General features: G+C 48.5%; 1 protein-coding gene across 2 annotated transcripts in view; it reads right to left on the reverse strand.

Moving 5' to 3' along the window:
• LOC143983620 (retinol dehydrogenase 7-like) overlaps nt 1-15,351 on the reverse strand; it is a 50,325-nt gene that overhangs the window by 22,828 nt on the left and 12,146 nt on the right. Inside the window, exons 2-4 of one of the 2 annotated variants that reach the window (XM_077483540.1) lie at nt 9,724-9,779; nt 1,754-1,883; nt 878-1,217 (exon numbers count right to left, since the gene is read on the reverse strand). In XM_077483540.1, coding sequence (XP_077339666.1) covers nt 878-1,190 — 313 coding nt within the window. In that variant the 5' untranslated portion in view covers nt 1,191-1,217; nt 1,754-1,883; nt 9,724-9,779. The remainder of the gene's footprint in view (nt 1-877; nt 1,218-1,753; nt 1,884-9,723; nt 9,780-15,351) is intronic. The other variant, XM_077483539.1, reaches the window with a different exon arrangement.

Here is a 15,351-nt window from a genome sequence, read left to right on the forward strand (position 1 = left end):
CCGCTAAATCGCGGTAAAAATCAGCTTTTAAAAACATGTATCCAGCAGAGTTTGCACCGGCGTCTCATGTGCACGAAGCCTAAGGCTGTAACATAACAAAATGTGGAAAATGTGGGTGTGAGATGAGAAGGTCTTGTCTCACTGCCAGAGCACAAGGCTGTATACTATTTGTAGCTGAGGCTACATACTTTTTATATACTGTACCCAGTTGGCGCACCTGCTAATGTAGAAAATAGTTTGTTTGGGCCTCCTTGGCCCAAAAGAACTAGTTAAGAGACAGTTAACCTGAGATTAAACTTTAAAGTGAATGTAAACCCTTACATATACCCAGTGGAGTGCACAGCCTCAGATGATACACAGAGATGAAACAAATCTCCCAACATAAGTTTTACATGTATATCTGCTGTCTTCATCTTTTTATACTGTTTAGAAGTGCCCATCATGTTAGATTTTCTCTTCCTGGTTAGCACTGCAGTGAAGCCTGGGCATACAGTCAAGACGGCTGATTGGAGGAAAGGCACACACCCCCTCTCCTCATAGGTAGAGACATTCAGCTCTGTCTCTTGAATAGTTCAGGGCTTTGCTAATCTATTTCGAGCTTCTATCCCAACAAAAAACTCAGGCTGTTTTTATCACATGACGGAGAACTTGTCAGGAGTTATCAGACTGATAACAGAAGAATGGAGCAGGAGACAGCTAATGGACACAGGGCTTTAAAGAGAAATAAGAAAATACACTGCAAATATATGTGCCCAGCTCAAATTTCATGAATCGCATTTACATCCACTTTATGTTAACTAGAAATGCCAATGCATTGCCCCCATCATATTACACATTTTATATTGCTTATAAAGATATTAGAAATGTTAACTCTGACCTTGTTCACCTACAATAGAAGACACCCATTTGGCTGCACTGCTAACACTCTCACTGTCAGTGACATTTAAAATGACAGTCTGCAGTCTACTGGAGGTCTCTTTTTTCAGATTTTCAGCTCCTGTCTCTCCCAGACATGCAGCCAGAACCCTCATTCCTCGTCTGTCCAGGTTCTTTGCCAGAATATTTCCAAATCCTGTGTCACATCCAGTAATGAAGACATATTTGCCTGTGAGATTGTCCAGGATTAGACTTTGTCTGTACCATCTGTACAAGAGGAGCAAACCCAACACTACCAGCAAAGGAAGCCACATGATGAATCAGCAGTAGGATCCTTGTCACTGAAAGATAAAATCAGAAAATTAGCCGGATACAAATATTATATTAGTCACATGTGCCTGGCACTCCTGCCCCCCTACAGTCTACCGGTCATGTGTGGTGGACTGTTCCTAATGCTATCATGCCTGTAGACCAGCTCTGGATATGAGGATGGCAGGAACAGTCCACCATTGGATGTGGGGTGCACTTTTTTCAGGAGGATCAAAGAATTTGGTGAGTATAGGCTCTCTGTTCACCTCTGGACAAAACAAGCAGTCAACCCATGCAATGCGGGCATAACTTCACTGCATGGGACACGCCTTTTTTCCCCCCAGTGTTCTACTTTAAAGGGAACCCATTTACTGGTGCAATTTTCATAACTTATTATACCCAGCATTAACCATTGTGCTGGGTGTACACAAAGAAATCTTATAAAGATTGCACCAGTAAATTGGTTCCCTTCAACTCCAAAATTTGTTTCCATGGCTGGCCTTGTGATGAGATGGGCACGGGCCTGTCATCACACAAAAAATTATCATTGATTATCCTGATTGTATACCTGGCCTCAGAATCGTCACCCCAAATGGGGACTTGGGAATCATACTATTGTGGACTCCAAACTGCATGATGCCATCGATGGTCACCTCACGAGGACCGGCACTGTGTGTAAGCTGCTGCCTGCTTGTAATCTGTGTCAAAAAGAGACAGGGACTCAGTTTCACAATACACTGACTTACCGCTGTCAACAGGCACACTGAATATAGCTGCAAAGAAGATCTTCTTCCTGTGTGTCTTTGCAGGCTCTCTGTCGGCTGATGATTTGTCATCTGTCCCCCATGGCGTGGGGATCTCTGCAGCTCTGCAACTCGAGTCTGACTCCAGACTGTATCCGGCTACCAGTTTAAAGCACCCAGCTGCCAAATACAGCCAAATGCAGACCACTTGTTGTGGGGCCTCCAAGCACCCCTCAGGAGAGACTCATGGGGCCCTGAAGGTCAGTCCTTTCCTAGGACTGGTTGTACATGTGTATTGGCTGTCCCGCCCTGATGGCAGCACTGTTGACAGTAGCAGGAGAAAATGGCTCCCGCTGGGGGGGGGGGGGGCTGCACAAAAAAAAAAAAAATTTTTTACCTTAATGCAGAGAATGCATTACGGTGAAAAACCTTTAGCTTTTACAACCACTTTAATACATTTGCCTTGTCTTTGCCCCCAGTCACCAACTCCAAGTAATTTTGTAGAGGGAATGGGGGGAGAAAGAGTATAGAGGGGTGAGTGAGGGCAGAGAGTATAGAGGGGTGAGTGAGGGCAGAGAGTATAGAGGGGTGAGTGAGGGCAGAGAGTATAGAGGGGTGAGTGAGGGCAGAGAGTATAGAGGGGTGAGTGAGGGCAGAGAGTATAGAGGGGTGAGTGAGGGCAGAGAGTATAGAGGGGTGAGTGAGGGCAGAGAGTATAGAGGGGTGAGTGAGGGCAGAGAGTATAGAGGGGTGAGTGAGGGCAGAGAGTATAGAGGGGTGAGTGAGGGCAGAGAGTATAGAGGGGTGAGTGAGGGCAGAGAGTATAGAGGGGTGAGTGAGGACAGAGAGTATAGAGGGGTGAGTGAGGACAGAGAGTATAGAGGGGTGAGTGAGGACAGAGAGTATAGAGGGGTGAGTGAGGACAGAGAGTATAGAGGGGTGAGTGAGGACAGAGAGTATAGAGGGGTGAGTGAGGACAGAGAGTATAGAGGGTTGAGTGAGGACAGAGAGTATAGAGGGGTGAGGAGAGAGAGTATAGAGGGGTGAGGAGAGAGAGTATAGAGGAGTGAGGAGAGAGAGTATAGAGGAGTGAGGAGAGAGAGTATAGAGGAGTGAGGAGAGAGAGTATAGAGGAGTGAGGAGAGAGTATAGAGGGGGGGAGACAGAGAGCAGAGGGGGGGAGAGAGAGAGCAGAGGGGGGGGGAGAGAGAGAGAGAGCAGAGGGGCGAGAGAGAGAGAGAGCAGATGGGAGAGAGAGAGAGAGAGCAGAAGGGGGGGGGGAGAGAGCAGAGGGGGGAGAGAGAGAGAGAGCAGAGGGGGGAGAGAGAGAGAGCAGAGGGGGGAGAGAGAGAGCAGAGGGGGGAGAGAGAGAGAGCAGAGGGGGGAGAGAGAGAGAGAGCAGAGGGGGGAGAGAGAGAGAGAGCAGAGGGGGGAGAGAGAGAGAGAGAGAGCAGAGGGGGGGAGAGAGAGAGAGAGCAGAGGGGCGAGAGAGAGAGAGAGCAGATGGGAGAGAGAGAGAGAGAGCAGAAGGGGGGAGAGAGAGAGAGAGAGCAGAGGGGGGAGAGAGAGAGAGAGCAGAGGGGGGAGAGAGAGAGCAGAGGGGGGAGAGAGAGAGCAGAGGGGGGAGAGAGAGCAGAGGGGGGAGAGAGAGCAGAGGGGGGAGAGAGAGAGAGAGCAGAGGGGGAGAGAGAGAGAGAGCAGAGGGGGGAGAGAGAGAGAGCAGAGGGGGGAGAGAGAGAGAGAGCAGAGGGGGGAGAGAGAGAGAGCAGAGGGGGGGAGAGAGAGAGAGCAGGGGGGGGGGGAGAGAGAGAGAGCAGAGGGGGGAGAGAGAGAGAGCAGAGGGGGGAGAGAGAGAGAGAGCAGAGGGGTGAGGAGAGAGCAGAGGGGGGAGTGAGGAGAGAGCAGAGGGGGGAGTGAGGAGAGAGAGAGAGCAGAGGGGGGAGTGAGGGGAGAGAGCAGAGGGGGGGAGTGAGGAGAGAGAGAGCGCGCAGGGGGGGGGGGAGTGAGGGGGGAGAGAGCGCGCAGAGGGGGGAGTGAGGGGAGAGAGAGCGCGCAGAGGGGGGGAGTGAGGGGAGAGAGAGCGCGCAGAGGGGGGGGGTGAGGAGAGAGAGCGCGCAGAGGGGGGAGTGAGGAGAGAGAGAACGCGCAGAGGGGGGGAGTGAGGAGAGAGAGAGCGCGCAGAGGGGGGAGTGAGGAGAGAGAGAGCGCGCAGAGGGGGGGAGTGAGGAGAGAGAGAGCGCGCAGAGGGGGGGGAGTAAGGAGAGAGAGAGCGAGCAGAGGGGGGGAGTAAGGAGAGAGAGCGAGCAGAGGGGGGGAGTGAGAGAGAGCGAGCAGAGGGGGGGAGTGAGGAGAGAGAGCGAGCAGAGGGGGAGGAGTGAGGAGAGAGAGCGCGCAGAGGGGGAGGAGTGAGGAGAGAGAGAGTGCGCAGAGGGGGGGAGTGAGGAGAGAGAGAGAGCGCGCAGAGGGGGGGAGTGAGGAGAGAGAGAGCGTGCAGAGGGGAGTGAGGAGAGAGAGCGCGCAGAGGGGGGGGTGAGGAGAGGGAGAGAGCGCGCAGAGGGGGGAGTGAGGAGAGAGAGAGCTCGCAGAGGGGGGAGTGAGGAGAGAGAGAGAGCTCGCAGAGGGGGGAGTGAGGAGAGAGAGAGCTCGCAGAGGGGGGAGTGAGGAGAGAGGGGGGAGTGAGGAGAGAGGGGGGGTTGAGAGAGGGGGGGGGTTGAGAGAGAGGGGGGTTGAGAGAGAGGGGGTGAGGGGGAGAGGGGGGAGAGAGGGGGGGGTGAGGAGAGAGAGGGGGAATGAGGAGAGAGAGTGAGCGTGTGGAGTAGCAGCAGCACTAAAAAGGAATTCCTGAAAGGTTAACGCTTTATGCTTTGTAATAAGCACAATTGAAAGGTAAAACCAGGGACGTTGAGACTACATGCAAGGCAGAGATTAGCAAGAACAAAAAACGTAATGAAAAAGAGGAAACTAAAGATTAAAGCGGAGGTCCACCCTAAAGTGGACCTTCCGCTCATCGGAATCCTCCCCCCCTCCGGCGCCACAATTGGCACCTTTCAGGGGGGAGGGGGGTGCAGATACCTGTACAGTACAGGTATTTGCACCCACTTCGGGATAGCTCTCTGCGGAAAGGGGCGTAGATTACGCCCCTTTCCGCAAGTGCCCGCCCCTTTCCGCAAGTGCCCCGCTGCCTGCTGGGAAACACACAGATACCAGAGGCAGCGGGGACCGTCCTTATTGCGCAGCGCGACTCGCGCATGCGCAGTAGGGAACCAGGAAATAAGCCGAAAGGCTCCATTTCCTGATTCCCATACCCAAGATGGTGGCGGCAGCACCCGAGAGACGATCTAGAGATCGGCTTCGGGTGCCGACATCGCGGGCGCGCTGGACAGGTAAGTGTCACTATTTTAAAAGTCCCGGCGGACTCCCGCTTTAAACATGCCAAAACTACAAGACCATTAGTATCAATACAATACGGTAAAAGACCTTTAGCCTTTACAACCACTTTAATAAATGTGCCTTGTGTTGGTCCCCAGTCACCAACTCTTAATTATTTTGTAAAGGGTCTACATGCTCAGACCGGATCTTTTTACAGATAAAATATCTGAAGGATTTTTAGGGGTTTTCCCTACTCTATTTTGCAACCAGTTAGTTTCGATTTTTTGAGACCTTTAATTTCTTTTTGCATATTGAGTTATATTCTTTGTAATTCTCCCTCATTCTAAATTGGGCCATACATGGATCGAAATTCAGCTGGTTTGGCAGGAACTGGCCGAATTTCAATCCATGTATGGGCAAGCTGGTTGTAGACAAGTCAATCTATTGATTGACTTGTCTACAACCAGTCTATAAATAGCCTCCACACATAGTTAACTGACATACAGTCTTGTTGGCTGAGAGGAGAAGTGGGACTACTTTCTCATGCAGAAATGTCATGTTATATGCAGATTTTCAATGTTTGGTGAAATCCAACTGAGGCTGTAGCTGTTCTCTGAACTTCTCTATCAGCCATATTTGTGAAATCTCATGTTCTGATTGGGGAACCCGTGGTGTGTAAACACACTCAGACTCCACCTGGTGCAAAAAAAGAGCACATTAAAAAAGTGAAATGCAAAACTCGCACAGGGTGTACACATGGTCCTCCAAAGAGAAGGGACCCTTGTCCTGATCCCCCGGGGCGTTAGACTTCAGACGGGCACTAGGGTACTTCACATGGTCCATCTGGCCGAAACCAGATGAACCGCATTCTCTTAGAGGTCTGCTGAAACAGACCAACTCAAGAACTAGGTGGGGCTCCCCCGAAGGGAGACCCCATGAGAGAGAGCAAACTAAGCTAGAAGCAGGGCTCGAGTGCTGCGGGAACGCATGGGAACGGCGTTCCCGTACTATTTCCACAGCGGGAACGCCGTTCCCATTAGCTGTCTGAGCCGGGCTGAGGCTATACAGCGCGTAGTCCGCGCCGCTCCTCAGCCGCCGAGTGACTGGTTGCTAGGCAGGGGCCGCTCCGCATCTAGCAACCGGTCACATGACTTCGGCCGTGCACGTGGGCACGCACTGGCGCGAGACCGTCAGTCAGTGTGACACAAGCTGCGCGCCGGACTGTCCTCCCGCTCCCCTCTACCCAGTGCCTCCTGTTGCCACAGCCGCTTCACTTTTCAAGTTTACTTCTTCTCCCCCCAGAACAGAAGGGAAGAGAATAAATACCAGGAGGTCAGTCACTAGTGTGTAAGTAAGTTGCATTCTGCAATACCCTGCCAAATTGCCAATACTCATCCATACTCTGCAATACCCTGCCAATACTCATCCATACTCTGCAATACCCTGCCAATACTCATCAATACTCTGCAATACCCTGCCAATACTCTGCAATACCCTATCAGTATCAATACTCTGCAATACCCTGCCAATACTCTGCAATACCCTGCCAATACTCTGCAATACCCTGCCAATACTCTGCAATACCCTGCCAATACTCTGCAATACCCCGCCAATACTCTGCAATACCCCGCCAATACTCTGCAATACCCCGCCAATACTCTGCAATTCATACCCCGCCAATACTCATCAATACTCTGCAATACCCTGCCAATACTCATCAATACTCTGCAATACCCTATCAGTATCAATACTCTGCAATACCCTGCCAATACTCTGCACTACCCTATCAATACTCTGCACTACCCTATCAATACTCTGCACTACCCTATCAATACTCTGCACTACCCTATCAATACTCTGCACTACCCTATCAATACTCTGCAATACCCCGCCAATACTCTGCAATACATACCCTGCCAATACTCTGCAATACCCTGCCAATACTCTGCAGTACCCTATCAATACTCTGCAATACCCTGCCAATACTCTGCAATACCCTGCCAATACATACCCTGCCAATACTCTGCAATACCCTGCCAATACTCTGCAATACCCTGCCAATACTCTTCAATAGTCTGCCAATACTCTTCAATAGTCTGCCAATACTCTTCAATATCCTGCCAATACTCTTCAATATCCTGCCAATACTCTGCAATACATACCCTGCCAATACTCTGCAACACCCTGCCAATACTCTGCAATACCCTATCAATACTCTGCAATACCCTATCAATACTCTGCAATACTGTGCCAATACTCTGCAATACCCTGCCAATACTCTGCCAATAAATACCCTGCCAATACTCTGCAATACTCTGCCAATACTCTGCAATACATACTCTGCAATACCCTGCCAATACTCTGCAATACCCTGCCAATACTCTGCAATACCCTGCCAATACTCTGCAATACCCTGCCAATACTCTGCCAATACACACCCTGCAATACCCTATCAATACTCTGCAATACTCTGCCAATACCCTGCCAATACTCTGCCAATACCCTGCCAATACTCTGCCAATACCCTGCCAATACTCTGCCAATACTCTGCCAATACTCTGCCAATACTCTGCCAATACACACCCTGCAATACCCTATCAATACTCTTCAATATTCTTCCAATACTCTTCAATATCCTGCCAATACTCTGCAATACTCTGCAATACATACCCCGCCAATACTCTGCAATACCCTGCCAATACTCTGCAATACATACCCTATCAATAATCTGCAATACCCTGCCAATACTCTGCAATACCCTGCCAATACTCTGCAATACATACCCTATCAATACTCTGCAATACCCTGCCAATACTCTGCAATAAATACCCTATCAATACTCTGCAATACCCTGCCAATACTCTGCAATACATACCCTGCCAATACTCTGCAATACATACCCTGCCAATACTCTGCAATACATACCCTGCCAATACTCTGCAATACCCTGCCAATAGTCTGCAATACCCTGCCAATAGTCTGCAATACCCTGCCAATACTATGCAATACCCTATCAATACTCTACAATACACACCCTATCAATACCCTGCCAATACATACCCTGCCAATACTCTGCAATACCCTGCCAATACATACCCTGCCAATACATACCCTGCCAATACATACCCTGCCAATACATACCCTGCCAATACTCTACAATACCCTGCCAATACTCTACAATACCCTGCCAATACTCTGCAATAACCTATCAATACTCTGCAATACCCTGCCAATACTCTGCAATACCCTGCCAATACTCTGCAATACCCTATCAATACATACCCTGCCAATACTCTGCAATACCCTGCCAATACTCTGCAATACCCTATCAATACTCTACAATACATACCCTATCAATACTCTGCAATACCCTGGCAATACTCTGCAATACCCTATCAATACTCTGCAATACCCTGCCAATACATACCCTGCCAATGCTCTGCAATACTCTGCCAATACTCTTCAATACATACCCTATCAATACTCTGCAATACCCTGCCAATACTCTTCAATACTCTGCCAATACTTATTCCTGTTTGTGGGATATTTTCTAATGGGCTGTGTAACAGAATTTGGAACAGGGTGTATTTGTGGTAGAAATTCCCTGCGAGGGAAAGATCATCACCCATTGTGTTGATTGTTTTGTTTGACACGTTATTTTGTTTTTGTAAACTGGCACTTTACAATAAATGTTGTACTGTATTTTCTGTGAAGTATATATGCATATGAGCGTACCTTTTTTTTTTTTTTTTTTTTTTTTTTTGGTGGGGGAATGGATCTTGGGTGGGAGTTCCCACACTTTTTTTCCCAGGACTTGACCCCTGGCTAGAAGGCCATGGCCACCCCCTCCCAAGACTTTCAGGGGAGGCCCGAGGACCTTCACCCTACTCATCAAACATGACAAAATGTGTACACCATTCAACAAAGAAAAACTAAAAGTGACAAACACGACAAACACACAAATAAAAGTAGGGGGGGGGGGGGGGATAGTGGAGTAGTGCAATAGGTGCCATTGTGTGATACAATGACCAGCCTTTCTGCCAGGAATAAAAAACGGAGCCAAAAGGCTCGACCCTAGAGGCAGATGTGGGAAAAAAGGGTGATGGTGCAGTGACCTTGGTGCCATAACTCAATTTGACCCTCACTCACAGCGAGATTACGGCACCCCTGGACTAACACTCCAGTGGCACATACACCATGGGCTTCTTTCAGGACCCGGCCTTCAGCCAGACCAGTGCAGCCCCATCCCTACCAGGAAGGCATCAGAACTTTTATTTTTAAAATGCAGTGATGAACTGTAATGCTGCCTGGGCCCCCCTGTGTAGCTGATGAGGGTGAGCCCGGTACAACAGGGCCAGTTATATTGCCCTATCAGCAGCCCCTCCCTAAAGTATTATGAGGTATAAAAAGAAAAAAGTTTCATTACCTTAATGTACTTGTCTGCAGTGGCTGTCAGCGTCTGTGCACACTTCTCCAGTATGTCTGAAAGATAAGAGCAAAACTGATTTACTGAAATAAAGTGGTGAAACTTGTTATGCAATTGTCATAACGTAACAGGCATAACAAGTAAACCAAGAATAACAGCATGTATGAGGGACGGCAAATTTTTTTTTTAAAAAGTCAGCAGCTACAAACACTGCAGCTGCTGACTTTTAAAATATAGACACGTACCTGTCCAGGGCGCCTACGATGTCAGCACCCAAAGCCGATCTGTTGCTTGGCTCTCGAGTGCTGTCAACGCCATCTTCGGTAAGGGAATCAGGAAATGAAGCCTTGCGGTTTAACTTCCAGGTTCCCTACTGCACATGCGCGAGTCGCGCTGTGCAATCCAGATGGTCCCTGCTGTCTCTGGGATCAGTGTTTCCCAGCAGACAGCGGGGGAGGGGGGGGTCAGGAAGAGGCGTAGACCCCCGCCAGAGTCTATGCCCAGATTTAGGTGCAAATACCTGTATTATACAGGTATCTGCACCCCGCTCCCCCCTGAAAGGTGCCAAATGTGTCACTGGAGGTGGAGAGGGTTCCGAAAACTGGAGGTTCCATTTTTGTGTGAACCTCTGCTACATGTATTCTGTATATATATTGCAGTATTGACTAGGAAAGCATATACTCTAGACTGTTTAGGTAAATATGTTCAGCAGAGTATAATGAAAGCAGAAAACAATGACGTAAAGTGATTAGACTTAAAGCGGAGCTACACCCAAAAGGAGAAGCTCCGCTTATCTGCCTCCTTCCCCTCCCTCTGTTTCCACATTTGGCACATGGGGGGGAGCGAGTACCTGGTTTTGACAGGTACCCACTCACTTTCTGCGAACTTTGCCACAGTGAAGTCATCCGGAAGTTTGCCCACCCCTCCTTCCCCCACCGCCAGGCCATTCACAAAGTGCAGCGCGCATCGCACATGTGCAGTAGAGAACCAAATTCACTGTCGGTTTCCCTTACCCAAGATGGCGGCGGCAGCACCCAAGAGCTGATTGAAAAATCGGTTCAAGTGAAGACTCTGCTGGATTCGTGGACAGGTAAGCGTCCTAATAGTAAAAGTTAGCAGCTACAGTATTTGTAGCTGCTGACTTTTAATTCTTTTCTGGATCTTCTTTTTAACTTTAGTCAACCTCTAAACTATTTGAGCTGTTATTTTGAAAAGCCACTATAAACGAAAAAATACCGTAGTAGTGATAAAAATTCAATGTGACCTAAGCCAATCGTATTTTTGTTTATTAATTCTTCATGGTCTAACTAGGGGCATGACAGGAATGTGTTCTCTTAGTACGAACTGAAAGGTGCCAGAAGGTTGAAAGGCATGGCATAGTTCCTTGTGATTTAGATGGGGGTTTTTTTGGGGGAGGGGGGTTGGGGAGATAAATTAGGATAAATTAAATTTTTTTATCTACTTTTTTTGATTCACTTTTTGTTGTGTATTGGATAGAGTAAAGAAGGAGTAACCCACTGTCACTTTTTTGCTGCCTTGTCCCTTTGGGGAGATTTCCCTTTCAGGTGCTGTCCAAAAGACAACAGGAAGTGGGAAATAATGTCTACAAAATGAAGGGAGGGCGTTTTCTGAAAGCAGCGTGACTGTGTGCAAGATCATAGGTTGATCCCCATGTGTTGAGAAAAAGAAAATCCATTGTGCTGAATTTTGGATGTGGGTTAAAAGAGTGTGGTCAAATAGTCTGAGATAACTTGCATAGTAGAGAATGAGGCAGCATTAAATGTATGGCACAGTGCACTGAATGCTTTAACCACTTCAGCCCCGGAAGATTTACCCCCTTCCTGACCAGAGCATTTTTTGCGATTCGGCACTGCGTCGCTTTAACTGACAATTGCGCGGTCGTGTGATGTTGAACCCAAACAAAATTGATGTCCTTTTTTCCCCACAAATAGAGCTTTCTTTTAGTGGTATTTGATCACCTCTGCGGTTTTTATTTTTTGCACTATAAAAAAAAGCGACAATCTTGAAAAAAAAGCACTCATTTTTAACTTTTTGCTATAATAAATATCCCCCCAAAAATATATAAAAAAATAATAATTTCTTCCACAGTTTAGGCCAATATGTATTCTTCTACATATTTTTGGTAAAAAAAACAAAAAAAAAAAAACGCAATAAGCATATATTGATTGGTTTGCCTGCCCGTGCCATTCTGCTGACGTAAATCGGTGTGAGGTGGTCAGCATGTGGTTAAAAGGGTTTAGGCAAACTAGGGCCTGGGGTACACTGAAGAGACTGTGGGAGTGAAATAACTCCCTTCAATGGTGTAGATGCAGCAACCCCCAGCAAGTTTCAGTGCCAGCTTAATCACCAGCAAGTGTCAGGGTAAGAAAAGAGAGAGCAGGGGTGAAAGTGAGAACAGAGGGTGGGGAAGAAGAAAGAGAGAGAGAGAGAGAAAAGGGTGGAGGAGGAAGAGAGCAGAGAGAGGGGAAGAGAAAGAGGAAGAGAGCAGAGAGAGGGGAAGAGAAAGAGGAAGAGAGCAGAGAGAGGGGAAGGGAAAGAGGAAGAGAGCAGAGAGAGGGGAAGGGAAAGAGAAAACGGTGCAGAGGGAGGGGAAGAGAGAAATAAAGAGAGCGGAGGGAGGGGAAGATAAAGAGAGGAAGAGCACGGGGTGGGGGGGGGGGGGCTGGGAAAGAGAGAGGCCTCTTTCACACTAACGATCCGTTCAGGTCCGCCTGTCAGTTTTTTAGGCGGACATGAACGGATGCTCCATAGGCCTCTATGGAGCGTCGGATGTCAGCAGTGTCATGCCCGCTGACATCTGACCCGCTCCGATCCGAAAAAGTGTGATGTAGGAAAAACCTACTTTTCCATCCGTCATCGGATCGGGTGACGACAGACACTGCAGTCCATCGTCATCCGATCTCCCTTAGCGGAGAGCGGCGCTCTGACAGGTCTATCCCTGCACAGTGTGAAGAGACAGACCTGTCATCTTCCTGCTCAGCAGGGATTGACGGAGCGATCCCCGATGAGCAAGCGGATGTTCACGGGGAGGATCATCACGGATCCGCACCATGTGAAAGAGGCCAGAGAGAGATCATTTCCTACAACTGAGAGGAGCAGCAGCAAGCATGAGCTCCTGAAACTTCATCACTTTATACCTTGCAATGAGCAAAATTGAAAGACAAAACCGCAAAACAGAGACGAAGAAGAAATAATTCAACAAAAAAAACAGGAGAATAAAGATAAAAAATGCAAAAATGACAGGACCAGCCAGCAGACAAGCATCAAAGGCTGAAGGATTCAAGCAAACTGTCATGGTTATGCAGTGATCTTCCTCTGGTTGCTTACCTCCCCTCATGTGTTCTGACTAAGAGACCAGCCACTTCCACCTGGTGGTTTTTATAACCTCTCCTCTAATTATGGCTCCACCCCAGGCCCTATCAGGGATCCCTATATTTACCTGTGCACTGCAAGCCAAAAGTGCTGATCACCTATTGTGTGGTTGGCTTTCTGTGTGCTCTGTTTGGCTCTGTTACTGGCCTTGGTGTGATTCCTGTCTGCTTGCGACCTTGACCTTTTGCATGTCTCCAACTATCCCTGCCTGCGACCCTGAACCTTTGGTGTGTACTCTGTTGTTCCTGTCTACTAATTTCTCTGACCTCTGCCGTATCCCCTTACTATCCTTGTTGTTCCAGCCTGCTGCTTCCTTCTCCTGTAGTCTACTGTGAGTGTGAGCTGTGAGACCCTGGGTGTTGCGAATTAGAGCCAGACTGCAGTGAAGTCCATCCTCACCACTGGAGGCTCTGGCGAACACCCGCTGGCTCTTAGACTCCGCGCCCTGGGGAATCTATGCTCCAGCTCCCATTGGGATCTGTGTTAGTGATCCTGTAGACCTGTGTCCTGAATCTCCCTGGGAACAATCTGCAGCAGTCAGTCCTAAGGTTCACTACCTAGCGGTGCACTTCCGACTCCTACGGAGTGCATCTGTCACCTGGTCTCAGGTGACCTGACACAAACAGTAACACAAGGTAGAACCATCCTGCTGAAACACCAACAGCAAACAGATGAATACAGTAAAACCTTGGTTTGCGAGTAACTTGGTCTACGAGTGTTTTACAAGAGGAGCAACATTTTTTAATATATTCTAACTTAATAAACGAGCGAGGTCTTGCAATATGAGCAGAGTCACATCCCATTTCAGTCAATGAGCTGTCTTAATTAGAACTACTGAAGTTGCTCTCACTTTAGAAAAGTTTCCTGTACTACTTCAGGGTGACTTCTATCCGACTTGTGCCCATAGACTTTAAGGGGGGTTTGTGAAAAAGAAACGCTTATGCTCAAAAAAGCTCAAAGGAGCTAAATAAAAAAAAAAAAAAGTGAACACAAAAAAAACCCAAGCTTCTTCAAGCTGAAATAAAAGCTCAAATGCCTGTAAAAGCAGTTTTTTGGGGTTTTTTTTGGCGCTGCAGCGTACATGAGCCCTAAGTTGGATTCTCATCTTAATTGATGTGATTTGGATCCGACATTACAGGAAGATTACCCAGGCATTCCCTGAAGTTGCCTTGAAGTCACATTGCTATAATCTTTTTATATGGAATATAGACTGAAGAACTTGAATACAGTAAATGGTTGTGGAACGAATCATCTGAGTTTCCATTAATTCTAATGGGAAAATTTGATTTGATATACAAGTGCTTTGGATTACAAGCACATTTCCGGGAACTAATTATGCGTGCAATCCAAGGTTTTACTGCAGGGGTTGACAAATTTGCTGAATTTAGGAGCTAGTTAAAAAAGTTAGGAGCCAGTTTTTTTTTTTTAGAGTGGTATGGATTGTCAGCTCCCGGGGTAAGGCCACTCATTTTCACCCCTATCCCTAACTCACAATGGAGCACCCAGTCAATAACTCCAATGAAATGCTGTTACATCAGGGTTATGGGCTGACCAGAAAGGGTAAGGCTGGCAACAGATGGAACTGGCTGGCACTGGCAGGTGGCACTGGTTGCCACTGGCAGGCATGTGGAACTGCCAGATGGCACTGGCAGGTGACACTGGTTTGGAACTGGCAGGTGGCACTATTGGCACTGGCAGGTGGCACTGTTTTGGAAGTGGCAGGTGGCCCTGGTTGGCGGTGGCACTAGTTGTCACTGGCAGAAGGCACTGATTGGCGGTGGCACTGGTTGGCAGAGGCACTAGTTGGCACTGATTGGCGGTGGCACTGGCAGGTGGCACTGATTGGTGGTGGCAGGTGGCACTGGTGGTGGCAGATGGCACTGGTTGGCACTGGCAGGTGGCACTGATTGGCGGTGGCACTGATTAGCGGCGGCAGGTGGCACTGGCTGGCGCTGGCAGGTGGCACTGGCAGGCACATGGAACTGCCAGATGGCATTGGCAGGTGACACTGGTTGGCATTGGCAGGTGACACTGGTTTGGAACTGGTAGGTGGATCTATTGGCACTGGCGGTGGCACTGATTGGCAGGTGGCACTGGTTTGGAAGTGGCAGGTGGCCCTGGTTGGCGGTGGCACTAGTTGTCACTGGCAGATGGCACTGATTGGCGGTGTCACTGGTTGGCGGAGGCACTAGTTGGCACTGATTGACGGTGGTACTGGCAGGTGGCACTGATTGG

This window comes from Lithobates pipiens, unplaced genomic scaffold, assembly GCF_037356315.1.
Source record: "Lithobates pipiens isolate NorthernLeopardFrog02 unplaced genomic scaffold, aLitPip1_a1.2 Scaffold_16, whole genome shotgun sequence".
NCBI classification, from domain to species: Eukaryota; Metazoa; Chordata; class Amphibia; order Anura; family Ranidae; genus Lithobates; species Lithobates pipiens.